We start from the raw sequence: 27,274 nt of genomic DNA, 5'->3' as shown, positions 1-27,274 counted from the left end.
TCAAATAACGCACCAGGTTACCTAAAACTTTCTATTTCAGGGCTCCGAAGCCCAATGGCAAAAATAGTGTTTCATGAAGTGTGTAGGTGTGCGTAAATGCTACGGAAGTTTAAAACAATTTTGCCATTATGCTAATATATTGTGAAATATTTGCTACGTTAATTATAAAAAGGGTCACGTAAAATATTATAAAAAAAATAGTTGCTTTATAAAAACTGTTAACAAAAATATTTAATCAAAATCGAGAGGTACTTATAGGATAATTTCGATAAAAATACTTTAATAAATCTTTCATACCTTAATTGTACTCCTGTTCGAAAACGATTTACCTGCTGATTTTTACCAAGTGATGGATGTCGCATAATGATTATATGAATGCGTTAAAAAAGGTACTTACCAAGTTTTAAATGTAAACTGCCTTACAGTCATTCACGTGTTTTATTAAGCGACAGCGACCTTAATGTTTGTAGGTGTTGAATTTTATAATACAGCCACCTCTCGGTTGGTAAACATTTCGTCCAAGTACTTAGCTTTTACTGCTCTTAAGGGCAAACTTAAGTCTTGAAATTCTTGTTATAAAAGCCAACTAAGTTACGATCTAGTTAATTTGACTTTGCATGAAATTATTTTTGAAGTATAGTCGATAATTGAAAACTGTGGTTACTTTCATTAAAGCTTTTATCTATTTATTCAAGAACTAAGATTTATTTATAAAGCAACAAGGTTATTTAATTATTTTCAATCTCAGTGTAGCTGTTGCCTCGTAGGATAACTTAACTTTTCTACACCTGGATTATATAATGAAATAAAGACCCGGGAATTCCCAATAATGCAGCTTAAATAAAGGCCAGAATGATAATGATCAATTTAAAATAGTCGCGAATATATTAACTTTCAGTGACAGAATCTGATATATAATATAAAATTAGATTATTTCTACTGGGAATGGGAGATATGGTCGTAAAACGTTGCAATATAAAATCAATCATCTCTAGCATTGCTCGCCCTTGCTAACCTCTAGCATAGATTGTGGAAGTTGACATAGAATTTATATACAGATGTCTGTAAAGAGTGGACTATGAAAAGTGTATGACACAACTTGGAATGAAATTTTTATTCGACTTCATTTTATGATCTTTTAATTAATTTATAATTGATGAATTAAGAGTTTAAACTTACCCGTAACAAACTTTATTTCGAATATAATAAAAATAAATATTTCTATTAAATATTTATTTATCAGATTATACATAGGTTGCAAAAGGGCTACGGGGCACAATAATTTGTCCTATTATTACGTTTTTACCATTGAATCACTACAAAAAACTAAGTAAAAAAACGTAAGTTTATTCGGAATACCTATCAGTTCTATCAATATGTATCTCTATGTTACCAAAGAGATGGATTAGATAGATTTAGACCCGAGAACCGTTCGTAAGTTTGAGGGTTGCGCCTAGGGACTGCATGATAGATAGAACTACATATAAAGAAAGGCTTCTTACTATGTTAAGCCTGTACCTACCCAATTTACTTGGATTTTAAATAAAATCCATCACTATGTACTAACGATTTTACATCGTCTTTCTTTTCGTTATTTATAATTTATTTAGTTTACCAAACACGTGGAACATAATATTGTTTCAACTCTTCACACAATATGACTGCTGCCGTGCCAGTTTGATACCGATTCTTCTGCACTCACGCTTGGGAAGCGGTAGTAAAATTATTTTAAGTAATTTATTTGACGTCATCCAAGAGATATTTTTAGATTGGCAATTTTGAATAGATTTATGTACAGAGTGTACTGAATTTTGATTTAGGTTCAAATCAAACTACAATTCTTTACGAGGCTCCTGTGCCAAGCTTAAGCCAGATGTTTTTATCATTTAGATTATCATCAGTCCTATAATAAGCCTTACTAATTACTCTATTCAAACTTACACTTCTAATGTCTACGGGCAGACAGTTCAATAAGTAAGGCAGATGTTTTTAGGTCTTCTTTCACCATAGTAATATTAATATCTGATACTTTATGTACCTACCATTTGTAACAAAAAGTCGTTTCAAGAAAAAGTTCCGTCTAACGCATTACATCATCAGCCCTCGAGACAGTTTTCGTCATTACGCATTCCGGTGGCGTGACCGCGTGCTGTCGATGGGGTATCTCGATGACCTTGTCGTTGTCGGCTAATAAGCAGCCTATCACGCACTCCCATCAAAAATTTATAGCCTTTTTAAACACTGTGAATAGGAAATAAATACTTGGGAGATTGGAATATGCGACTTTTAAGACTTTGGGCATAGATGGTCTTACAAATAATGCGTTCTGGCATTTTAAAACTCGCTTATCATTGTGAGTTAATAAGGTATTAAGTGTGTGCTCTCGGATCTGTAATCTCGGGTTCCATAGCCGCCGTATAAATGAATATTAGTTAAATATCTCAAGCAAAACGATGAAAAAATAACTAATGTTTATTTATTTAAACTTTATGCACTTAAAATGTAAAACACGTGGATTCAATGCCACAAGGTATTTATTTTACTTTAAATGATAAAATAATAAATAATAACAGTATTTACTTAACATAAGACGAACACAGGTCCAGTTGTTTCACCAAGTTTCTTGCTCTGTGGTACGAAATATCTTGCTCTGTGGGATCACAATATATTTGCATTATTTTAATTGTATAAAACAGTTGAACCCTTTCATTGAATTTGCAATCTCCAATTTCCATTCTATTGTTTATCTGTAGTTGCTTTATTTTAACATTGCTCGCTGAATTTCGATAAATTTTGTTTAGAACCGAATAATTGACCAAATTGTTAGATTTTAGTTTGTTTTTTTTGTACAAGAAAATTTCACTTTCGAATTTTTTTCATTTATTTGAAAACGTTTCAAATTGAAATTTCTCAATCATCAACAATTTTGTTTCCTTTGAATATTCGTTTAAATATATGTATTTTTAAAAACACAATTTTTAACTTTCAAATGTTTGTTTCTTTCATATTTCATCTGATTTCATAAAATGTGAGTATATGAAACCCTTATCAAATGACAACTAAATGTGTACGTGATACACCAATTTCTACTTTGCCAAAAAGGTTTCATATTTAATGTCACAGATAACGCCGCCGAAAAAATGCTTTCATATAACTTTCAGCGAAATTAATATATCAAAGTTTCGCAACATATAAGATACTTATACGTAATGATCTGGCAGTCGAAACTTTGCTAGTAACCTTTACATAATATATGATATGATGTATCATTTGAGGGCCAACAGACCTCGATAAGGTGAAAGTTGAAGGGTAAAAGATGAGGAAGAATTGGTTGTAAATTTACGGAAATAGTAATAAATATTTTTTTCATAATAGCTTTGGTTTTCTCTGTACAGAGATTAGAGAGATATTGGGTCTTACTTTTAATCCTGGGTCTATTTCAGACTTGCATATCTTTCCTATGGATGTGATAACGGGCAACAATCAGAATAGGCACATTCATTTAGTCATCTATGAACATGATCTTATATGAGTAAGGTTCCTCCGCTCCGAAATAATAGGTTTCAAACAAGAATAAGTTTATCTCAAGAGTCGGATACCCTCAACTTCCCTTCGCACCAACGACTCTATTAGAAAGTTTTCGATCAGATATCATATAAATATCGGCCATTACGACAATGTAACAAACATTATCTTAACATCTCGTCCACGTACGAGATCAAATGACGCCGATGGGGTCGTTGACCTACTTCCGCGGTCCTGCCTCCGAGGGCCAACTTCAAACCGTCCTGTTTTCTATCGAGTTGGATACATTTGTGAAGTTTGTTTTGTTTCATATCCTTAATTTGGAATTGTGTCTCAACAATAAAATACTTTTAAAGTGAATTATTCAGAATTTTTCAAATATTTAAATTTTTAAAACTTTCTGCCATTGATGTCGATGGGATAGGGACAGCTGCCTTGTCTGACACTATTTCAATCTCAATTCCATCATCAAGCCACACAGCTGAATGTCGCCTCGGTCATTTAAGGACCGTTGACTCTGTCTACCCCGCAAAGAATAAAAATGTGATTATATGTAAGTTTTTACCAACATCACTAATCCCGGTTACATTTTCCCTTGCTGGAGAGGAGCCCGAGGTGCGTTTTTATAAGACTCAACTACCGTCGGTCCGGTACAGAGGATCCTGCTAAATGTTGAGGGAGAAGTCCTCCACATCGGGTCATGGTTGAACACTCAATTGCCTGAATGTGCACGTTTCGCCATAAGAGCATCGATTATCTTTCTATTATATCACAATCAAAAATTCTTAATTTATAACTGTTTCAATAATATTTGCTTATATTTCATGTCTCGAATTCAAGTAAACAAGTTCCTTTTTAACATATACCTACTTATATATGATATCTAAAAATTGTTTAAAAGACTTCATCTTAAAATATCATTCGACATTCTTTATAATAAACGCATAGAAATACAATCCGAAGCGGCATAAAAGTAACACAACTCTTTTTCTTTCCGGGTAAATGCATAACTTAACTGGGAGGGAACTTAATTATTTATAGATCTCGTACGACTTTGGGACAACTCAATGGGACTAGTGGGATAGACCGTGTCTCTCAAGAGTTAGAGCTGGAGGTCGTTAAACCAAGAGATACTTTTAGTGTGTTCAAATTTCCTTTGAAACTATAGACACATGTATTTTTCATAAAATCTTAAAACTTAAAGAAAAAATTATAAATAAAACAACTTACGATTTTCTCCGGGAAACTCCCAAAAAGTCACTAACACTCACTCTCCCGCTTTACGTACGGAGTTTCGTAGAGGTGCTACGAGCCGGCGCTACGGGCTACGGGCACCGCGCGACTGCTCTCAGCATTCGTAGAGGCGCTACGCTTGTCACGTGATCGATGAGCCTTTACTTGGAGGCATTACATACAATATTTAGAGGTTTAGAGTGGTGCATGTTGTAAAAATTCATAATTGATTGTTTATTAAAGCTGAAAAATTGATGTTGTACACTGAGAATCTTATTTAAATTTTTTTTTAACACCAATAATCACGTCTTTATCTTGTACAGCCTAGACAAAACCAATAGTCACAAAGCTTGAAGACTGCATTTTCTTCAACAATAAATTACTACTTTATATATTTATATTTTATAATTCAGAAAATAACGAGTAGGTAAATCTTTCTTTTTCTGTTTAGAATCGTTATTTTGTTTCCAATAACAAAATAACATTTTTATGGAACATTGCATAATTTTAAAAATATTAACTATTTTTCACGTTGTAAAGGTTAGTTTACCCCTATTACGGCTATATCTCAACTCAATACACTAGACCGAATGTCCAAAATTTCATACATTACAAGCAGCTTAAAGTTTGCCGTACGAGAATTTTCAAATGCATCCTCCGTTTGTTTATTTCTCCATGCCTGAGCGTCTAGACTAGACGTTGTAAATCTAGATTCAATGAAGAGTGCTTTTTGAAGCACTTTCTATCGAACCAAGCTAAAACTTTAATGTATGCCGTTGCTTTTTGCACATTGAAAATACACCTCTAAGTCGACAATATACTTTGAGCCAACCTTAGCTTTTGCTCGGGGGTTCGATCCCGTGGGAATTTCCAAAGAAGAGTCTTCGTCCTCCTGGCGTTAGTCCCTGTTACATCCTCACCTTTCTGGAGAGTAGCTCGGGGTGTGCATTTTGAACATGATTCTATTCGTATTTGGTGAATCACTACACGAAGTCATCCCATCTGACTTCCGAAACCTCTCGAAAGTATTGAAAAATAATAAGTCCTAATTCATGTTGAAATGTCATAAACGAGGTATCACGTACGTTACATATGGGATTTTTTGATTTTATATAGTAATGTTTCTTCGAAACTTTAATATCATTTATTTTAGTTTCAAAGTTTCCTTTTAATTCAAACTAATAATCATAATTTAATTATTAATAACTATATTTTGAATCTTTCATCATTACAATACCTGCAATATTTGAGGTCACATAAATCAGACAGCATTTCATTACTTAACGCTCGAGGCGTCTCGGCGGGTCTTAATCACCATGCCGGTACTTCAGCGGCCAACGTGCCAGTATTTATTTGTAGTACGGCACGAACATATTTCAACACGGAAATACATAGGTAGGTACTGAAGAAGTTTTTCAGAACACTGCATAAATATAAATTAGTAGGATGTTAGAATGTGTTCAGAAAATTTATCAGAAATGAGTAGGTATCATAAACTTGAAACGCAAATTGGTTTTAAAGAAATCTATGTATGAAATCAAAAATTTCGACACATACATAAATTGTATTGAAATCAATACATTTTTTAATTGTAAATTATTATTAAACATCAAGTTAATGGTACGGACACCGTGGTGCGAGAGTCCGACTCGTACTTGGCCAGTTTTTGAACTCGTAGTTGCCGTTAAGTAACTCATTTCAGCCTGGGCCGACGTCTTCACTATCACAACATATTATAAAATAAAGTCCCTCTTCTTTTTCTGTCTGGTTGTATGCGGTAATCTCTGAAAGTTGTGAACAGATTTTACTTTACTCCTATTTGAAATGTTGAAGAAAGGGGTCGCTGAGTAAGGTATCAATTTATAAATGTACCTATGCGAAGCCGGAACGAGTGGCTAGTATTTTATAAATCAAAATATTTGTATGATTTCGAACAATATTTTTGAATTTGCCATAAAAATGCGTGTTTATTTGTCCCGGTCCGGCAATCATTTCCCGGCCGCGCGGTCTTCAATCAAGTTATTTTCATACACCTTTTTTTATCACATTTCCATGTAATTTTAGCGCGTTATTTTCAGACACGTAGCGTTCCCGGGGCGGCGATATTATTAAAAATATATTTTAAAATCTTTTATTTTTAGCGATTTATTTATTTTATATGAAAAGTATTTTTTTATAGAAATTGAAAATATTTTCCATCAATCTTATCTTATATTAGGCATAAACTATAAATCTGAAAGACAAAACAGAATAGATCCAGGGTTTATGATTTTTAATAAAAGTGATTTATAAATTAAAGTAGTTTTACTTTAATTTATATGTATATCACTTTTTAAAAACAAGCAAATTGTAACCAATGGAAAAATATTATTTAAATTTGAATGGAAACTGCGAAAATTCTTCTTTAAAATAAATATGATATAGATTCAAGAAACCGATTCTCCTGAAATGATCTACTTTCTAATTTATCGGGGACGGTCCACAAGTCACCTTCATTGCCCCATTTCCTCTTCCTGACGGCTTTGAACTCGGAAACTTAATTATATTCCAGTGATTGGTCCAAATAACCACAGTATAATGAAATAGGGAAATTCGCAGTTTCATAAAAAGTAGTAAATATTGGAGCTTGATATTTAGTATGCCTGCTTACTTGCCAGTAAGGACAAGCTCTACTAAATAATTTTTACAGCATGTATGAACAAAACATGCTCTTGTTTATCCTCATCCATGTTTGTGCCCAGTTGCAAGTTCGACTGTTTTATTTATTTAAACTTTTACTACAAATAAATAACATAAATAAAGTCAAAGGGCAGACCTAATGCGAATAGCTATTAACAGTCAACTGTAACGTCTCAGATCAAAGGGTTCTCTTGTTTATATTTACTGTGCAATTACATAATTGAAATTTATACAAAAATCTACCATCCTCAAACTATAAAGGTGACTAACCTACCTACAAGGTTCTTAAACTTAGCCACCTTATAGCTAGAAGACGGCAGAAATGTGAAATACTTTTATGTTAATTTCATACGAAAATACAAATTAAACGATTCATTGCTACCAATATTTCACAACGCATACATTAAAAGGGTAGTGGAGTCATGTTTTCTTCATGGCCTAACAAAACAACCCCTCTCATAAAACTATTTTACTTCCCACTGATCGAGAGAGAAAAGGTCCATAAAAAAGCGAGAATAAAAATACACCCAGAATTCCGTCAGTAAACTACGAGTATGTTACAGTGTTTTATTGGGTCGGTTATCTTTTGAATGCTGATTAGGCGTTTGGCAACTATTCTGGCGATTAGCCAAGAAGTATGGCAATTTCTGATGTTCCCTTTATTAAACGTGTTAACGATTGCATTCTCAGCAGCTCTGGGTCCTGGGTAAAAACAGCATGTTAGTTCACATGCTGTGAAAGATATAACTACCTATACTATGCTGCTAGAAACGGAACGTTTACTTTTACGACAAAATATTTAAGTAATTAGCCAGGTTCATATTTTCTCTTATTGATTATTAAATTATTGTTAATATCCAAACAATTTTATTATTTATATACATACATACATATGGTCACGTCTATATCCTTTGCGGGGTAGACAGAGCCCACAGTCTTGAAAAGATTGAATGGCCACGTTCAGCTATTTGTTATATAGTTCTACCATTATTTATATTTCATTAATAATTTGAATATCTTTCACCGTTATCATAATTAAATGCTTTTACTGAACATAATGTTGGTAACCCCTTAATTTCAGAATAAATAACTCAATAAATAGTCTTAATAATAGGTATACGATCTTATTTCACAAGTAATTTTCGTAATTACTCGGAGGGCGACTAAAAACTTAATACCTAAGCAAAACTTAAAAACACACAATAAAAAAATTTGGATTTTATTTTCATGAATTTAAAAATCCAACAATCAATATTTTTTAAAGAAAAAATAAAGGGATTTTTAAAAACTCAACTTAGCCCGTTGTATGAACATGACATAGGTATACACTATAGAAAGTACTTCATTACAAGTGCCTTGCAGTAACACAGCAATGGAAACAAGCTTTTGTTTCCGGGAACATCTCCATCGTAACTACTAAAATATCCAGGCAACTGAACGTCATTTACCTTTTTCTATTACCTCCGACATTTTTATTTTGTTTACATGTTGACTGTTCTTATTGAATTTTAAGTTATAAGCACTTTTGGGCACTATTGAATAATACTAATATTGGACAGGCATTTGAAATTCATTCCAATAATATTCCAATATTTTAAATAAGCGTAAAAATTACAGGTGCTTTTTCCTCTGCCTATAATAATATATATAGGTATAATCAGGAGTGACAAATTCATCATGGAGTCTGCTTCCTGAACCAGTTTGAATAAGGTTAAATATTCATTTGCTTTTGTGTAACTATATGCACGTTTTTCACGTTGTAATTATATCATCATAACGGATAACAGAACATTTTGAGTAAAAAGCTAAGATGCAAGCAAGTATTCGTATTATTGCTCATCTTACGGGTACCTAACCTTACTGTGGAATTATCTTTTTCCACACGTATGGTCGCGGGAAATGCCGCGTTGGATTAATCCATACTAAAGACTTGGTTATCGCCTCTCTATGTAGTTAAATGTAACCATGCAAATTTTGCCAATGTGAATTTAATCATGCGCAAAGCAGCTTAATTACGATTGCGGAATACGAAATTAAATGATAATAGGTGAATTTACATTTTACAGGTAAATTTTAAACTATTTGTTATTGTTATTTATTCGTGTTAATAAAAGATTAAACTTAATTAACAATTTACACGAGCGAGCACAGGCGAGCATTAGCGAAATTTGTTAATTAATTTTATGCGAAATTTCCGGGAATTTTATGCATGCAAAGGATTTTATGAATGAATAGTTAAAGCGAAAGAAGAATATCGTAGAAAGATAAATAGTCGAGACTCTGACAAAAGGAGTAATATTAATGTAGGCATGTGTCATAAGTTACATCTTCCTGTAAATCCTGTTGAAGTTATAAGTAAAACCTTTCAATTCGCAAATAACTACGAAGCATAATAGCTGCAGCTAGTATTACTTCCTGCAAGTTTCGTGCAAATTATATTTGAGTCTATGATTCGATACAAACTTAGCTGTTAGTATTTATGTCACAGCAATTAACCGAGCGCCCGCTGCAGCCAAATCAGCTTAAAGTTTGACGGTAGTGCCCGCGCCAGAGTGCAGCCTGCGATGGAAACTTCGAGAAACATTAACTTCGACTGACTGGTATTGGTTTTGTAAAGTTATATGGCCTATGTGCCTACAAAATATATTAAAATTTTAGGGTTCATGTAATGTAGAATTTTTTTTTCTATCATTTGTATTTATTTGTGTTTAGTTGTATTCTAAATATCTCAGCACATATTCTGGATGTATATCTATTTATGCATGTATTTATTATAAAATATAGTATCGTTGAGTAAGTATCTCGTAACACAAGTCTCGGACTTACTTCGAGGCTAACTCAATCTCAAATCAACTCGTGTAATTTGTCCAAAAAAAAATTCTAATCCGTCTATCACTAAATAACCCCTCTATTACTAGTTCTAGTCTAAGGATTTACTTCAGTATTCAGGCCATGTTCTCACATTACAAGGCCCCCTGAGATGCGTGTAATATTCGTTAGTAAAGACATGCTGACAACGACTACGTGATACAAATACAAGACAGCCGAATAGTTCGTAAAAGTCAAGCCCTAGTTTCGCATTCTAACATCGTTTACCTATGAATTAGGTATTTTTTGCTGAAGGTTTAATATTGAATATCCAAGGGGATTGAATATCGGAATGTATTCTGTAAAGGGTTCTCATCATATCGTGTTATCAGTAATATCCTCAGTAGATTCCACTTCTCATTTTGAGAACAAATAAAACAAGCTTTTAATAGACACAGTCTTTATTCACATTTAGCGATTAATTCATAACATACAGCATTTAGATTCACTCGTATAGGATAACAAAATTAATTATTAACAGTTTAATTAAGGTTTTTTCGCAACAGGCTAATCACAAATTCATTTTATGCGATGCAACTACATTTCTGCGCATACCACATAAATATATTAGCTAAGATTTTAACTGATGAAAAATGTCGCTAAGAAATGATGTCAATAAAGTGTAAATATTATATTATAATCTAAGAATAATTCAAGACGTTAAATACCTATATGTTAATATAAACAATAAATTAAATTTACCAATTAAGTAAATATTGGTAAAAATGTATTGCCAATTATTCCGTTAAAAAAAGTAAAATTGCAATTTCTCCGTGACATTTCTCGTCGTCAAATCATTTAAGGTAGAAGTAATTACACCTTTACAGTGATTTTTCACACACCTCCGTTTTTCTTAGAGTTAACAAAAACAAATCTAAAAAGAAGCAACATAAATGCTATCGGTGAGTATAAAAAAGCCTCAATTTAATACGAAGGGGAAAGCAAGGAGCAAAATTAAAATATTAAGAAATTTGTACCTACTCTTTTCCATTTTAGTTAAATTTAAGAGAAATTTAAGAAATTTAATTTCAACTATAGGAGCTATAAAATTTGTCTTAAGAAAATTAACTCAATTCTTGAGATCTCTTCCTGTAGTAAATATAATAAAAATGCCCCATAAAATTGCTTACAAAAATGCCCCATTAAATTAACTTAAAATACCAACTGGTCTCAATTTGCAGTTTTCTTAAGTGGCTTTCTTTTACTTTAATCCGGTGTAACAAACCTGAAGAAAGCTCATATATACATATATGCACAAAGAAGTTATAGGAATAACTTAAATTGGAACGTTAAAGTTTGAAGGAATGATATATTAAATATTCTAATAAACTCATACATTTCACTTAATAAATTCAAATTATTATCCATTTCCATACATTACCCCATTTTGCACGTATAAAAATATAAAACCTGGTTATGACATGGACATCATAGTTGCTAGATATATGATATGAATGATTTTTTTCCAATGCTAAAGTTTAACATTTAATCAGCCATTTTCTTCTACTTTTGTACCTAAAATTCTTACCAACCAGGTTAATTTTTAATTGTTCAATTCTATCATTAAGCCAGACAGATGAACGTGGCCTATCAGTCTTTTCAAGACTATGGGCTCTGTCTACCCCGTAAGGGATAAAGACGTGATCATATGTATGTATGTATACTCTACTAAACATCACATAACCATGCTAAATGAAATCTATAGTCATAAAAATTATGTTCATTCCCATCCTCTGTATTGTCTTGTCTAGCAACTATGAGATCTATGCATAACATTCCTACATAAATAACAATTTCGACTCAACATGAGTCACGTAAATGTTGAATTATTTTCAACAAAATATAGTCGAATCTATAGTAAATATAGCTATATTGTAAATATTCACACGAAGGCACCTATTTTGTACTGCTATAAAAACTGCCATATGGAATTTTTGATTTCTATATATATATGTGTTAATATAAAATAGCTATTTACATTATCTTATCTTCAATTTACATGGCACATTCTTGGCTTTTAGTTAATTCATTTATTTATTTATATATTTTAATATAAAAATATCGTTTTTTTTACTATCTTATAAATCATTATTCTACATTTTAGAATGGCACTGGACTTTTAACTACTTATTTAAATACACAATCACAATTTTCGTAAGTACTTTCTCCACATCATTTTATCGGCTCACTCAGAAAATGATAATTTTAAACCTTCAACGTTTATCACTAAAAAAATACAAGGCACTACAGACATTTGATTTTTTTACTATTAAAATTGTATTGCCAATTTTAAATTCATAACACAACATTGTAACATAATTATAATGTCATGTAATTACATGAACTATAAAACAAACTGAAATTATTGAACGATTAAAAAGATAAATGTTATAAACTTCTTATTTTACACCAACTGCATGAATTTGCATACAATTTCCATGAATAAGAATCAAAAATATTGAACTCATCACATTCTTATAGACTATTTATAAAAATAAGTCCGTGTGTTACCTCTCTTTACGCACTACACAGAAGTGGGCAAGTCAGGTAATTACACGAAATTACTGTCATCTCTCCTTTATGACCCACGGTACTCACTAACGTTGAAAAGGAAGGCATATGTCATTTTCCTTCTCTCTCTGTCCGTAGTCAATCGTAGATCTAGAGAGAGAAGGACATATGCATTGTAATTCCTCTGACCCAGCATGTAATACAGTTTCACATTGTGCAGTAAGAGGATCGTTCAGTGAAATGTACGTGACTCAAGAGTCATTGGTACGCGGCCGCAGTGGTTTTCATCTGGGTACATTCCATTTTATGACTTTTCCACCAATCAAACTTATGTTCCCCAAATTCTCCATCTCCTGTTGTAACGTTGGTTGAAGTGTCATGCGAGGGTTCCCCTAGGATCGTATTTTTCTCGAATAGTCAAACCCACTGTATCAATGAAACTTACTCTCCTTCAAAATACAGATTACTTCTGTAGTTAGATCGATTGGAATGGCTTAAGGGTTCCCCCAAAGAGTGGTTCTAATTGGCTGTTTCTTCGGGATCCATAGTCAGACCACTCACCTACCCTCTATCTATCAATAAAACTTATCTTCCTCCAAATCCAGATTACTCCTATTATTAGGTTGGTTAGAATGTCTTTTCAAAGTTCCCATGGAATCGTATTCATTGGCTATGGCTTTGGGATACAGTTTTGGGGTAGTCAAGCCGTTATTATGATTGTTCGGGTTTGATAGGTTGTTACTTTTGGATAGGAGGATGCCGCTGGAGCCGCCGATGCCTGTGAATGACGGCTGGCGTTTCGCTTTTCGGGGCTAAAATGTAAAGCAAATTAAAAGATATGAATAGTAATATAATACAATAGGTTCTTTTGCAAGGTTTCAAAGGTCATGCGGGAGTGGCTTCGTGTAAAAACCTGATCAACCATTCCAGAATTGGCTGCTCTCTAGAGGTGAAAACTCAACCGGGAATCACCCGAAGAGGATGGATGTTTACATAGTATGAAACAACGACCTTTAATTAGTTCTTATTCCGCGAAAAACTTCTTTATATTTAATATAGGTACTTTGCATGCATATACATATAACCACTACATGCTTGGCGGCAAGTAGGGTCATGTAGAAATTTGTTAATATAGAATTTATATTAACAAGCTTTTCCTGGGGCTACGTTACCATAAGAATGTCCACAAATACCTTTACGTCATTTAAACATGTCTGTAAAGATTTCAACATCATTGGTTTGTTCTAGGAGATATTATATTACATTTACATAAAAATATATTTTTTTACTAGCTGTACCCGCGACTTCGTCCGCATGGAATAGTTATTTTGGGCATCATTGGAGCCCTTAAGGATGAATAACCTTTCCCGTTTTTTTCACATTTTCCATTATTTCTTCGCTCCTAATAGTTGCAGCGTGATGAAATATAGCCTTAAGCCTTCCTCGATAATTGGTCTATTCAAAACAAAAATAATTTTTCAATTCGAACCAGAAGTTCCTGAGATTAGCGCGTTCAAACAAACAAACTCTTCAGCTTTATAATATAAGTATAGATTTATATGAACACTTACCACTTCCTTCAGCGGAACAGAAACGTAGCTATTAGGTTTGGCCGTGATGTAGTGAGGACTGGAAGGCACTCTGTTTTGCCGACGACAAGGCAAGTATGTGCCGCGCCGTTGGAAGAATATGACTACCGCTAGGCAGACTAGACATCCTGTGAAAAAATGTATATGTCAAAATACGGTTGACTCTGTCTACCCAGTAAGTGAAGTAAGACGTGATTAATTATGTATGTTAGTCATAAAACATATTCGTTTAAAAAGACTTTTTTAACAATCATATTTTTAGTAACATTTAACAGTAAGGCGAAAAATATTAAAAATTGAAAGTAAAAAAAATGTGGTCAAGTTGTGCCTTAACCATTTTGTGTGTTCCATCCTTATCAAGGGGAGTGCTAACCGTCTCTCCTTTCAATAGACACAATCATGGCGTCGAAATAAATTCTTATATACTTACACAACCTAAAAGTTTTTATATCGCAATTTAGTATTTTTAACTATAAATTTGTTTATTTCTATCTTATACTAGTACTGAATCATTATATCTACAGGAAAATAAAATTCGAATGTACTAAATAACAACACAAAATCAAAAACTCTTAAGTAGCCTATTTTTTTATGAAAAACATCTAAAAAGGCGATTACAAAGCACTACAACGCCATCTATCGATCAATAGTTGAAACTGTTAATAGTCATTTATGTATGCAGATGATGTTACATTGTGAACGATAAACGTGCTACTTGACACAAAACCATGTCAAAAACATTAACTAAGCATAACAAATCTCATTTTTAAATAATGTTGAGCTGACGCCTATTTAAAAAATATTGGTTAAAAAAAGAACAAGACATGTGGTCTTGTTCTTTTTTTTTATATTTGAAATTAAAATTTTTCAAATTTTCATGTTTGTCAAATTAAATTTTAGTTATTACGTTAAATTCAAGTACTTATTACTATTTTCATGTCATGTGTGGTAACGCCGCGGAATTCATTTTTGTCAACTCTATAAAGATTCCAAAAAAATTGCGATTCATAGATAAAACAATAAGGTAATATGATTTTTTGAGAAAGACAACCTTACATACATACATTACACCTCATTCCCAGAGTGGTAGGCAGAGACTTGATCTTTTTATTGGGCTCGATTCCTGCATACTTCATCACGTCCCTGATTTGATGAAGCTGTGTTCATCATATCTAATTCTAATTAACTTACCGGCAACAAATGAACCCACGACGAACCCGACTATGCTAGGCACGCCGAGTTTGTCATCATTCGCCATGGTAACGAATGATGCCATCTCTACGTTTTGGCTGTACGCCGGCATCGCGTACAGATCTGTGAAACATCAAATAAATAAGTACTATCTTGCGAAAACTAAAAATTACTGCTGAGAATAGATTTCTACCAAATTTGAAAATAGGATCTCTTTACTCAGAATAGATAAGGGGAATTTTTAAGTATTTGGCATTTATTTTTATCATCCTTTTATGTTGGAAATTTGAGAGCCGATGACCCTTATTAGCCTAATAAACTCCCTTAGTTGTAAGTAACATTTATTTTGCTTTTCAATTTTATCAGCTCCCTTAAATATTTTTCATAGCATATGTTAATACAGATAGTATGTTGTCAAATCTTTTAACCCTTCGTAAGCTTTAGGCCGTATCCGGGCATGTACTAGGAATGCTTTGTTCCGGATCCGTCCAAATGCACTCGTCGTAGTTTTTACACAAATATAATATCTAATAACAAGAAATAAGGTGTTTTATTATTTGAAATGTATTTCTAACGAATGAAGCCGTCATAGACAACTGTCAAATATGAATTTCATCCGTTCATTTAGCTAACCAAGTCATTTCAAATTGTGACTTCGTTGTGTTGCAAAGTGACTGAAGAACGTGTGAGAAAACTCGTCTTTTTTGGCTGTAATTACAAACAGGTATGTAAATGTTTTTATTTCGTTATTATATAGTTACTTTCGAAGCAATTACGTGTAAAAGTTTATAGATTTAGTAAAAAAAGAAGGATTTTAGCTTTTTCAAAAGTAGATGGAGTGTGTTACATATTTCTTTCGTGTTAGTTTATGCATTATATCCAATACCTCTGTAATGGATATAATTGGTTTTAGATAGTAAATTTATTATACTATTGAAATACACTAACTTTTTTACAATAAATACATGGATTTTGTAAATATCTTATATTTTTCAAGACTGAGAATCCGTTACACGCACACATACGCACTATGTCCGCCATCTTACTTGTGTCGTACACTGTCTGTGTATTGTATCGCGACGCTAATATACAGCATGCTTTCAAAAGCCTCTGTGATTTATTCATTGATTGAAACTAAATCTACGAAATTTATTTTATTGGTTTTAGTCAAAATGTCGTTTGGTTTTGATGACATGATGTCATGATAGTTGGGAGATGGTATACAGGATCTACGCTCCGGTAACTCGTATCGCGCTGTGTTTTAGCTCGTTAGTTTTGTCTCCGTGAGCACTTTCTGATGAAGTGACATCGAGGGTCTGATGATGCAGTCGGAAGGTGGTATACAGGATCTACGCTCCGGTAACTCGTATCGCGCTGTGTTTTAGCTCGTCAGTTTTGTCTCAGTGAGCACTTTCTGATGAAGTGACATCGAGGGTCTGATGATGCAGTCGGAAGGTGGTATACAGGATCTATGCTCCGGTAACTCGTATCGCGCTGTGTTTTAGCTCGTTAGTTTTGTCTCCGTGAGCACTTTCTGATGAAGTGACATCGAGGGTCTGATGATGCAGTCGGAAGGTGGTATACAGGATCTACGCTCCGGTAACTCGTATCGCGCTGTGTTTTAGCTCGTCAGTTTTGTCTCAGTGAGCACTTTCTGATGAAGTGACATCGAGGGTCTGATGATGCAGTCGGAAGGTGGTATACAGTATACAGGATCTACGCTCCGGTAACTCGTATCGCGCTGTGTTTTAGCTCGTTAGTTTTGTCTCCGTGAGCACTTTCTGATGAAGTGACATCGAGGGTCTGATGATGCAGTCGGAAGGTGGTATACAGTATACAGGATCTATGCTCCGGTAACTCGTATCGCGCTGTGTTTTAGCTCGTTAGTTTTGTCTCCGTGAGCACTTTCTGATGAAGTGACATCGAGGGTCTGATGATGCAGTCGGAAGGTGGTATACAGGATCTACGCTCCGGTAACTCGTATCGCGCTGTGTTTTAGCTCGTTAGTTTTGTCTCCGTGAGCACTTTCTGATGACATCGATGTCTGGTTTGAATACATGCTAATAATTTTATTTTATTGACAGATTAAAATGGAACCCCAAACCCCAAGTACTTCCAGAAGCATGTTTGTCGGCTTGGAGGTGACTAGAACTCCTCAGGGATCCCTTATTCGGGGCAGAGATGTAGTCTTGGAGACATCTGGATCAGGGAGGATTAGAGTATGTTATTTTCCAGTTTTGTTAACTTTCCCTTTTACTTTAAAAACAAAAACTGATTATTTCGTATATTTTATTACAGCCTTGGCGGCCCCAAAATTTATCTGTGGAAGGCGAAGCCATAGAGATCGTGGATGAGTTGGTCCATGGCGGCGAAAAAGTAGCTGCTGTAAGAATGGTTTTCTTTTTTTTGATAACTTTAGTAGATGTTCAACTTTTTTTTAACTACCAAGATAATAATATGTCGAGATGTATACTAACTTATTGCTCACTTATTGATGTCTATTGTAAGGATTATCGAAACAAAATATTACCTATTATCACAACATGCAATGTTATTTACAAAATAATTATTTTTTAGGTACCAGAGGAACGTACGAAAGGTCAGCCGCGTAATCTTTTTGGCCGAGAACCTGTAAGTTTCATTTTCATAACACTCTTTGAAAGTATAAATTACTTGCATTGAGAAAGGGATTTTTATTTATTGCCGCTCTCATCGTGCACCGGACTATCTGATAGAAATCTAGTCCATCCAGTAACTAAGGTAATGTAACTAAGGGTGTTTGGTTTGTGCTTCAATAACACAATTCTGCTAAAATTGGCAATGCGGTATGAATGTATTGTAACTTCATTGATATAAAGGTGTTTGGTGTATGCTCAATAACGTAATTCAGCGAAATTGGCAATATGGCATGAATATATTGAAAGTTAATTGAATAAAAATGAACAGGAATCTCTATTCCTGTTCATCGTTGGGATACACTAATTATTCCTTTTTATAAAAATATTGTGGTTGGCATCTCTAACAATACCCGCTTTTGTTATGTTTGTGTGTATGCTTGCATGTGGTTTAGGGTTTGGTTTTTTTAATAGGATGAAGACATACTGGATCCTGAGCTGGCTGAAGAATTAGCCATCGACTCTGGAAGTGATGAGGATGCCGAGGAAGAATTGACTCTCGATCAGTTACAGCAGATGTTGGAATCAGATGACGATTTTATTGAAGATGAAGTTAGTGAGGAGCCATTGACTTGGTCATCTGATTTTAACGAATTTAGAGGGGTCAGGGAGGACTTCAACGAAGAAGCTGGTCCTAAAATTGAGGGAACAAGTCCTTTAGGCTTGTTTACTCAAATTTGGGACCAGCCTCTGATGGATTCTATTGTCCACGAAACGAATCATTACGCTTGGGAAACAATAACCGGTTTCTTTGAAACCGGAGACTCCATGCCAAGTAAATCTCGCATGAACGACTGGGTGGAAACTTCGGTTTCCGAACTATATAGGCTTATAGGTGTGATGATATTTATGTCAATATGTGTAAGAAGTAGGTTAGAGGAATATTGGATGACGGGTGTGATGGGTATGCCGGAGTTTCGAAAACTGATGTCAAGGGATCATTACGTAATGCTCTTAAAATTTTTGCACTTTACTGATAACAACAACATACATGTACAGGGGCGTGATAAGAAAATAGCTAAAATAAAACCTATTATAGATTATTTAAATAAAAAATTCCAGTCCATTTACGTGCCTCACAGAGAAGTATCGATAGACGAATCGTTGCTGCTTTGGAAGGGTCATTTAAGCTGGAAACAATGCATTCGTTCCAAAGCAGCTCGATTCGGTATCAAAAGTTATGAACTCTGTGAGGCCGTAACTGGATACGTAGTAAATTTAATTTTGTATGCCGGCAAAGGCACGACAACTGCAGAAACGGTTTACGGGTTTACTACATCCACTGCCAAAATAGTCCTTGAGCTTTTCAAGAACTATTTAGGCAAGGGATATACCCTGTTCATGGACAATTTTTATAATTCTGTTCCTCTGACCCAATTTCTAAAAAAACATAAAACTGACGTAGTCGGTACTCTGAACCGTCGCCGAAAAGACACGCCCGTAGAAATCCAAAATTTGCAGGATAAAAGGATGGCTAGGGGTAGTGTGGTAAGTAGACACTGTGGTGATGTATCCGTCATAGCATGGAAAGATGTGAAGCTTGTCACCACTGTATCTACTTACCACAAAACAGATATGGCTCCAGGGCACAGGGCTGGCCAACCCTGCTCCAAACCAGTCGTGGTCCATGAATATAATAAATACATGGGAGGCGTCGATCTCAAAGATCAAAAGCTAAGCATGTATTTATTAGAAAGAAAGAGGGGAATCAAATGGTATATTAAAGTTTTTAGACGTCTTTTAAATATATCTATTTTAAATGCATATATTATATATTGTGCTAACATTGGCCAGCATAAAAAAATGACTCACCGCCAATTTCGTTTCAAGCTTGCTGAAGAGCTCTGCTTAGAATTCGGACAAAACGTCTCCTCACGTTCGCGCCAGGTCCCCATCCCCACCTGTAGCAGGCTGAACAGGGATTTTAATCATTTCCCTGTTCATAATGAGGTGACCGAGGAGCGAACCAAAAAACAAGATAAATTTAAGAGGGGACGTTGTGTTAGATGCAGGCAAAAATGTAACATCGCGTGCAGTCATTGCACGGTGTATATTTGTGTTGGCCAATGTTGGCTTGAGTATCATACTTTAGAAAATCTATAGTTTGTAAATTACTTCTGTAGTTACATATATATAAAATATATAATTAAATATTATCTATTTATTTATATTAGTTATATATTTATATAAAATGTGTGATGTAGTAGTCAACACACCAGACTGCTACTTCCAGGTCTCGGGTTCGATCCCCAGTCAGGTCAAGTTGGTAAATTATCTTTTTCATATTGACTTCTGATCTTGGGTGTTTATCTATTTATGTATACATTATTTTATTTTTAAATATTAATATTAGGATTATTGTTTAAAAATACTTTTTTCTCTTTGATCCCTTCTTTCTTAGGACTGCACTGGTTTGGTCTACGGGTTATAAGATACATAGAATGAATATACAAATAAAATAAAAAAAAAAAAAATTCAAAGCCCTTCAGGCGAGTAGGCGACCAATACTGTTGAAAAGAGTTTCTTTCGGCGTTTCTTCTCTTGCAGTGGTCGGTTACGAAGCGCTAGTAGTCTTTAGCTTTGAAAGAATTAATAATTTTAAATTTGAGTTTTGAATACATATCTATTTAATTTATCTAAATCGATAATTTTTACATGTAATTTGACGTAAAAAAGTGCCTACAAAGGCCTATTTTCTGAATAAACGTTTGAGTTTGGTTACAGTCGGCTTGAGCTCGATCGAACGCATGCGTGTTTTGAGTCCAAACATGCTTTGTTTAAAATTTAAGTTGACGTCATTTAGAGACACTGCTGCAGTGCAGTTTGGTGCCTATTCTTCTGTTATCCTATTCTTCACTTGCGCTTCTGAATTTGTGTAAACTTTTTTGCATATGAATATTCTGCAGACTGTTTAAATAACACCCTTTTAAAACGTTGTTGTTATCAGTAAAGTGAAATGATGGGAATCTAAAATTTCGATTCCTACGCAAAATTTTTTTGTTTAATTTGAATTCATAATTCATTAAAAATAAGTATTTTTTTTTACAAAACAACCGACTTCAACACTATTCCCTATCTCAAAAATTACTGAACCGATTTTGATGAAAGTATTTTTTTTCAATAAGTCTTTATATATTACATAGTTCTTATCATTATAGATTTATTGAAAAAAAAAACTTATCAAAAACAGTTCAGTAATTATTTTTACAAAATTGTAATTTTATTTTTATTTTTTCATTGGTAAAAATAATTCCTAGTATGTACTATGAATCATTGGTAAAAATAATTACTAGTATGTACTATGAATTGAATAGGTTTAGAGTAGTGGAAACCAATAAACATTGTACATTTTTGTATTCCAATAAAAGAAACATTTTAATCAACATTTTATTTTTATTTTTACAAGACACTCTTTTCCAAATTACTAACGTGCACAACTAAAAACAAACATCCTGTAGATATGCCCAGATCCGACCTAAAGCAGTTAGACAAACATTGACAGTGGACGGATACGGCCATCAGCAGTTAGGCGTTAACCACATGCCGCCATTTTGTCCAGATACGGCCATCAGCAGACAAGCAAGGCAAACAAGTCACGCACACAGACATACATTTTTCTAGTTTTTGGCTATGGTTTTTCGCTCATTTTCTCTAGGCAAGCTATATATGTCTGATATAAAAACGAAACTACAATTTTTCGTGTTTGCCACACTGCCCTTACAGTTGAGCAAAGACAAATGTAAGTGAATGAACGAGCCAATTGAAAAAATGATAGTTTTCTAGGTAAGTTTTCAGTTTTTAGTAGAAATATACTATTTTAAGACATTTAGATACATTTTACTTGTTGTTTTGTGAAGCCAAATACATTATTTACGATTACAATGCCTCAAATAAATCTACATTTCAATATTTTCATGGTAATAGAAGTATAAAGTTTGCGTTGTAGAAGTTGCAAAATGGCGAAATCGTGATTCTTACTGGATTATTTGTGAAGACGATTTTAGAGAATTTTACTTGGGACATAATAACTTTTTGGCACCATTAAATTCCTCAATTATTGGACTTTGTGGAATAGTAAACAAAAACAGAATATATGAAAGATGTAAATTGCAAAATCAGTAAAATATTTACAATGGATAATTTTTCGGTAAGTTTTGAATTCAGTGACCTAAATATAATAAACGCAAGTGTTTTTTCGCATCAAAATTTATTGCATATGATTCTTCATTTATATATCTTTAAAAAAAAATAAATTTTTGGGTAGGTCCCAAATAATTATATACAGATATACAACAAAATCTAAGACACTGCGCGCCCGTCCGCCGCGGCGCTTGAACGCCGCAGACGAGGTGCGCAGTTTGCGTATAGCCGCCGCAGCTGAAGGGTTAATCGCGTAACGCCATATCATGTTTGATATATTAATATTATTATATACGGGACAAATTACACTGATTGAGTTAGCCTCGAAGTAAGTTCGAGACTTGTGGTACGAGATACTAACTCAACGATACTATATTTTATAATTAATATTTATATTGATAAACATCCAAGACCCAGGCCAATCAGAAAAAGTTATTTTCTCATCATGCCCTGGCCGGGATTCGAACCCGGGACCTTCGATGTCACTGACAAGCGTACTACCGCTGCGCCACAGAGGCCGTCAAATGCCTTTGATATTAAATTATCTTAGCAAAAACAAAAATAATGTTTTCATGTCACTGGCTGTTAACCCAAAATAAAAAAATAAAATACTCAAAAAAAAACCAGCTTACCATTGTCGAGGTCATTCCCGTCGCACCTGGCCACCTGCATCTGCGCGCCGACGCACGCGCCGCCGGCGCACGAGCGGCGCCGCGCGCGCTCGCCGCTGGCGCACGGGGACCACTCTCCCCACTCGCCCCAGCCGCTCTCCGATGATTCTGAAAGACGAACAATTTTTTTTATTTTATACATAAGTTTCGTTTGCCCACTGATGCTCTTCCGGTGAGGTTCGTAAAACGAGGAAACCTGCACATCCAAGCAGCTAAATGTGTAACAATGATCCAATATGGATAAGTTTCCCCTGCAAATATAGTGGAGATCGCTTCTACTAAAGCCAAGATTATTGTCAAAAGAGACCTCTAACTTCTACTTTAGAGAAATGAGAATGTGACTGGAACTATCGCTAAACAGAAAAAGAAAATGTTAGACTGACCACAAAATGGCTGACACAGGGCGGCGGCGTCATTAAAACAAGCAGTTGTAGTATAACAAGTTTGTGGAGATCACTCTTAAAGGGGCAACCAGTACTGTACAGTACCAGTTCATACTGTACGCTAGCAATCTGTATAATACTGTGGTATTTACTAACCACAATGGCTGACACACGGCTTCCTCTCCAACGCGGCGGCAGCGTCTTCACATCCGTCGGGCGAGAGACAGGCGCGCGAGCGGTTGCGGTAACCCATCACTTTCCCGGACACACAGCCGCCGCTGCACTCGCTCCATTCGCTCCAGCAGGACCACTGGGAATCTGGAAATTTTTATAAATTTATTTATTTACTAGCTTCCCCCCGCGACTCCGTCCGCGCGGATGTCGGTCTTCGTGTGGATGGTTTATTTTTCCATTTTGAGTAACTCTGACAATGACATCTTATAAATATCTATTGGACCCAATTACGGCTAGGCCTATAATAATTAAGGAGATCTCTCTATTGAGCTACTGCTGTTGAGTTCGCGTTCTGTAGTAAGTAACCCGGTCAATTTAGACCAAAAAATAAGAATGAAGCTACATTAATTCCCATCAATCTGAAAATGAGTATAATTGTTTAAAACACAATCTAAAGCATTATTTCAAAATTCCCCATGATTCCGGTTTAAGGAAAAAAAAATACCCAAGGTCAAAGGTAAAAAAATGGGTTATTCACGATTTTCTTCAAAACGGTAAGTTTTATCGGAAAATTACCTCAGACATAGATTGTAGATCATAAAGTTATCTATAAAAAGGAATCAATATTTTTTTTCAATAAAGCTACCGTTTCTGAGTTATAACGATGCAAAAAGTTGAAAGCGTCATAATATGCATAAGCACGTCTCGTGTATACTCTGTGTAGCAGTAATATAAGTAAAAATATTGTTCTGTCGGTAATTTTAACTTGAATTCAAAATATAAAATACACATAAGTATAATGAAACCCAGTCCCTTCATTTATACTGTAACATCACATTATCATCATAACATCTGTCTCTCTGTTTAATTGTGTACGTGGCTAGGGTCGTATACCTGCTTTATCTCAGAATGCTCAAAACATGAAATACCGTTAGTCTTTAATAATAGTAGTCCTTGCGGGGATACCGTTGACGGCAATGGACACCACGGCCTCTCATGCCCTAGGAGTGCCGGCCGCTTAGGGCGCCATGCCGCCCTAAATAATATAATCCTCTGTGCTCTTGCCACCATCCATGTTCCAGCCGTTCTAGAACCAAACGGTCTGGCTCGGGATGATGCCAAGAGACTGGATGGTATGATTTTGGTACCCTGGAGATTGGGGCGGCCTTTGGTGTGGGATGCTACTCGTGTCGACACATATGCGCCGTCTCATCTTCAGGTTACTAAATCTAAGGCCGGTTCTGCTTCAAATGAGGTAAAAAACCTCAAAAGGCGCAAATATGTAGGTATCTGTAATACCTATACTTTTGAACGTTTTGGGGTAGAAACTCTGGGACCGGGGGGCCTATCTGCCCATCAGCTTTTCCGACATTTGTCGAAAAAGCTGATTGAGGTATCTCTTGACCGGAGGGCTGGAAATTATCTGGCTCAGAGAATCAGCATTGCCATTCAAATTGGCAATGCTGCCAGTCTTCTGGGCACACTCCCGCATGTTAATACTATGCAAGGACTGTTCAATTTATAAATTAAATTTTAGTTTGTAGTCATCTTTTTTCTTTCTTTTTATAAGTAGTTTTAGTTTTAATTTGATTTAATTGTAATCTCTATTATTATCCTAAGATGACTTTCTTAACTTAGGGTTATTCTAAATTTTTTTAATAATAAATGCGAAAGTTAGTCTTGAGTGCCATTGCTTAGTGAAAACACGTATTTATTCTAACCTATTTCAAACTTTTCCAAGTTTAATAATAGAAATGTTAAAAAAAACGCGCTAATAGTACACTACCTCAGAGGTGGCGTGGTAACGTGTGCATATTATGACGCTTGCAACTTTTTGCATCGTTATATCTCAGAAACGGTAGCTTTATTGAAAAAAAATATTGATACCTTTTTATAGATAACTTTATGATCTACAATTTATGTTTGAGGTATTTTTCCGATTTGAAAAACTTACCGTTTTGAAGATAATCGCGAAACACCCATTTTTTCCTTTGACCTTGGGAATTTTTTTTTCCTTAAACCGGAATCATGGGGAATTTTGAAATAATGCTTTTGATTGTGTTTTAAACAATTATACTCATTTTCAGCTTGATGGGAATTAATGTAGCTTCGAATGTCTAGATTGACCGGACTAAAGTATTTTTTCATAGTAATTAGTAGCGGCCCGCGTGTGCCGCAAACGGTTCATGCTAAATCCGACTTTCGGCGCTACAGGTTACGGCGCTGAATCCACTGCGGGTAACGTAACGTGTGTTCGCGGTTCTACAGAACAACGTCTAAGTTAAGATTTTTTTTCTTCGTATTTTTCCAGGATAAAAAGTATCCTATTTTATGCCCAGGATAATAAGGTATAATTATACCAAGTTTCATCAAAATCGAACCGTTAGTTTTCACGTGATGCCTGAACATACAGACAGACAGACAAAAATTTTTTAATCACATATTTGTGTTTGGTGTCGATCCAGTAACACCCCCTACTATTTATTTTTTCAATATTTTCAATGTACAGAATTGACCTTTCTACAGATTTATTATATGTATAGATTTATATAAGGTTTTAGTTTTCCTAAGTTCGCCAGCGACTCTGCTCGTATGAAACACAAAACACCGCTTTTTTCTTATTTCGAGGGAAAAACGCGATATCCTCTCTTAGTGCATCTCTAGATAAGGAACCTTTACCAAATTTCAAAACTCTCGATCTTGGCATCTCAGTAAAGTTAAGTTATTACAAGCCTGTCAATATCGCAATTTGTCACACATTCACTTCGGTTCTAAACTCGAGTGGTTAAACTATGTTATCACTTAGATATAGTAGCGACCACTCCATCTCGTTCCCATGGATGTCCTAAAAGGCAATTAAGGGATAACCTTATAAACTTGGGATTCTTCTTTCAAGCGATGGGCTAGCAACCCGTCACTATTTGCATCTCAACTCTATCATTAAGCCAAACAGCTGAACGTGGCCTATCAGTCTTCAAGACTGTTGTCTCTGTCTACCCCGTAAGGGATAAAGACGTGACGATATGTATGTACAGTAGTGTGGTGACACTGACTGGCGCAGGCGTGCACGTTGCAGGCGCGCAGCATGTCGGGTGCGCCGGCGCAGGGCGCGCGCAGACAGCGCCGCCGCCGCCGCTGCGTGCCGCCGCCGCACGCCGCGCTGCACGCGCCCCACGCCGACCAAGCGTCCCAGCCGTCCGCCGCCGGGCTGGCCGTGCACGACCCCGCGCCGTTGCAGTAGCGGACCTCCTCCCGGGCTATTGATAGCTGCAGATAGTGAATAATGTGTGGTTAGTTATCGTAGATCGTTTGCTCGCGACTGCTCGCGACTCGGCTCGGGAGTAGATTGTCGACAGTGATAACTGCGTCGCAATCCGTTGCGTATTTGGAAAGAAAATTTTTTATATTATTGTAAACATACATACATAAAATCACGCCTCTTTCCCGGAGGGGTAGGCAGAGACTACCTCATTACCTACCTATTGTAAACAAATGCTTATAATACTAATAATATTAATAGCATGGAACGTATGAGAGTTTAAACATAACTTTCGTAAAGTTTCAAACAAAAGTTATTGAAAATTTTCTTAAATAGGCGAACCAAGATAGACATTGAAAGCATTTTCATCCTAAGA

General features: G+C 35.1%; 2 protein-coding genes and 1 non-coding gene across 4 annotated transcripts in view; 1 reads left to right on the top strand and 2 right to left on the bottom strand.

Annotated features, from left to right (window-relative positions):
* Positions 1 to 10,694: 10,694 nt before the first annotated feature.
* LOC106131644 (semaphorin-5A) overlaps positions 10,695 to 27,274 on the bottom strand; it is a 41,255-nt gene continuing 24,675 nt past the window's right edge. The window contains exons 15-20 of the mRNA XM_013330805.2: positions 26,693 to 26,906; positions 23,622 to 23,783; positions 23,044 to 23,190; positions 15,597 to 15,719; positions 14,388 to 14,533; positions 10,695 to 13,628 (exon numbers count right to left, since the gene is read on the bottom strand). Of these exons, the coding sequence (XP_013186259.2) occupies positions 13,392 to 13,628; positions 14,388 to 14,533; positions 15,597 to 15,719; positions 23,044 to 23,190; positions 23,622 to 23,783; positions 26,693 to 26,906 (1,029 nt within the window). The 3' untranslated portion in view covers positions 10,695 to 13,391. The remainder of the gene's footprint in view (positions 13,629 to 14,387; positions 14,534 to 15,596; positions 15,720 to 23,043; positions 23,191 to 23,621; positions 23,784 to 26,692; positions 26,907 to 27,274) is intronic.
* Positions 14,711 to 14,800, bottom strand: LOC132903010 (U6atac minor spliceosomal RNA). The gene has a single exon (XR_009657299.1). It is a non-coding gene; the product is annotated as a U6atac minor spliceosomal RNA (small nuclear RNA).
* On the top strand, positions 16,029 to 20,817 carry LOC132902977 (piggyBac transposable element-derived protein 4-like). 2 transcript variants are annotated; one of them, XM_060950091.1, is made up of 4 exons: positions 16,029 to 16,320; positions 17,681 to 17,815; positions 17,895 to 17,981; positions 18,174 to 20,817. In XM_060950091.1, exon 4 carries the CDS (start codon positions 18,788 to 18,790, stop codon positions 20,372 to 20,374), a length of 1,587 nt encoding a protein of 528 aa, XP_060806074.1. In that variant the 5' UTR covers positions 16,029 to 16,320; positions 17,681 to 17,815; positions 17,895 to 17,981; positions 18,174 to 18,787; the 3' UTR covers positions 20,375 to 20,817. The 2 variants fall into 2 exon arrangements, with proteins under 2 accessions (XP_060806074.1, XP_060806075.1); XM_060950092.1 differs by lacking the exon at positions 16,029 to 16,320 and having other exon boundaries at positions 17,469 to 17,815.

This window comes from Amyelois transitella, chromosome 20 (assembly GCF_032362555.1).
Source record: "Amyelois transitella isolate CPQ chromosome 20, ilAmyTran1.1, whole genome shotgun sequence".
NCBI classification, from domain to species: Eukaryota; Metazoa; Arthropoda; class Insecta; order Lepidoptera; family Pyralidae; genus Amyelois; species Amyelois transitella.
This window is presented reverse-complemented; position numbering and strand designations above follow the sequence as displayed.

Coding starts and splice junctions, on each gene's coding strand:
- LOC132902977 (XM_060950091.1), top strand. CDS start 18,788: ATGTTGGAATCAGATGACGATTTTATTGAAGATGAAGTTAGTGAGGAG.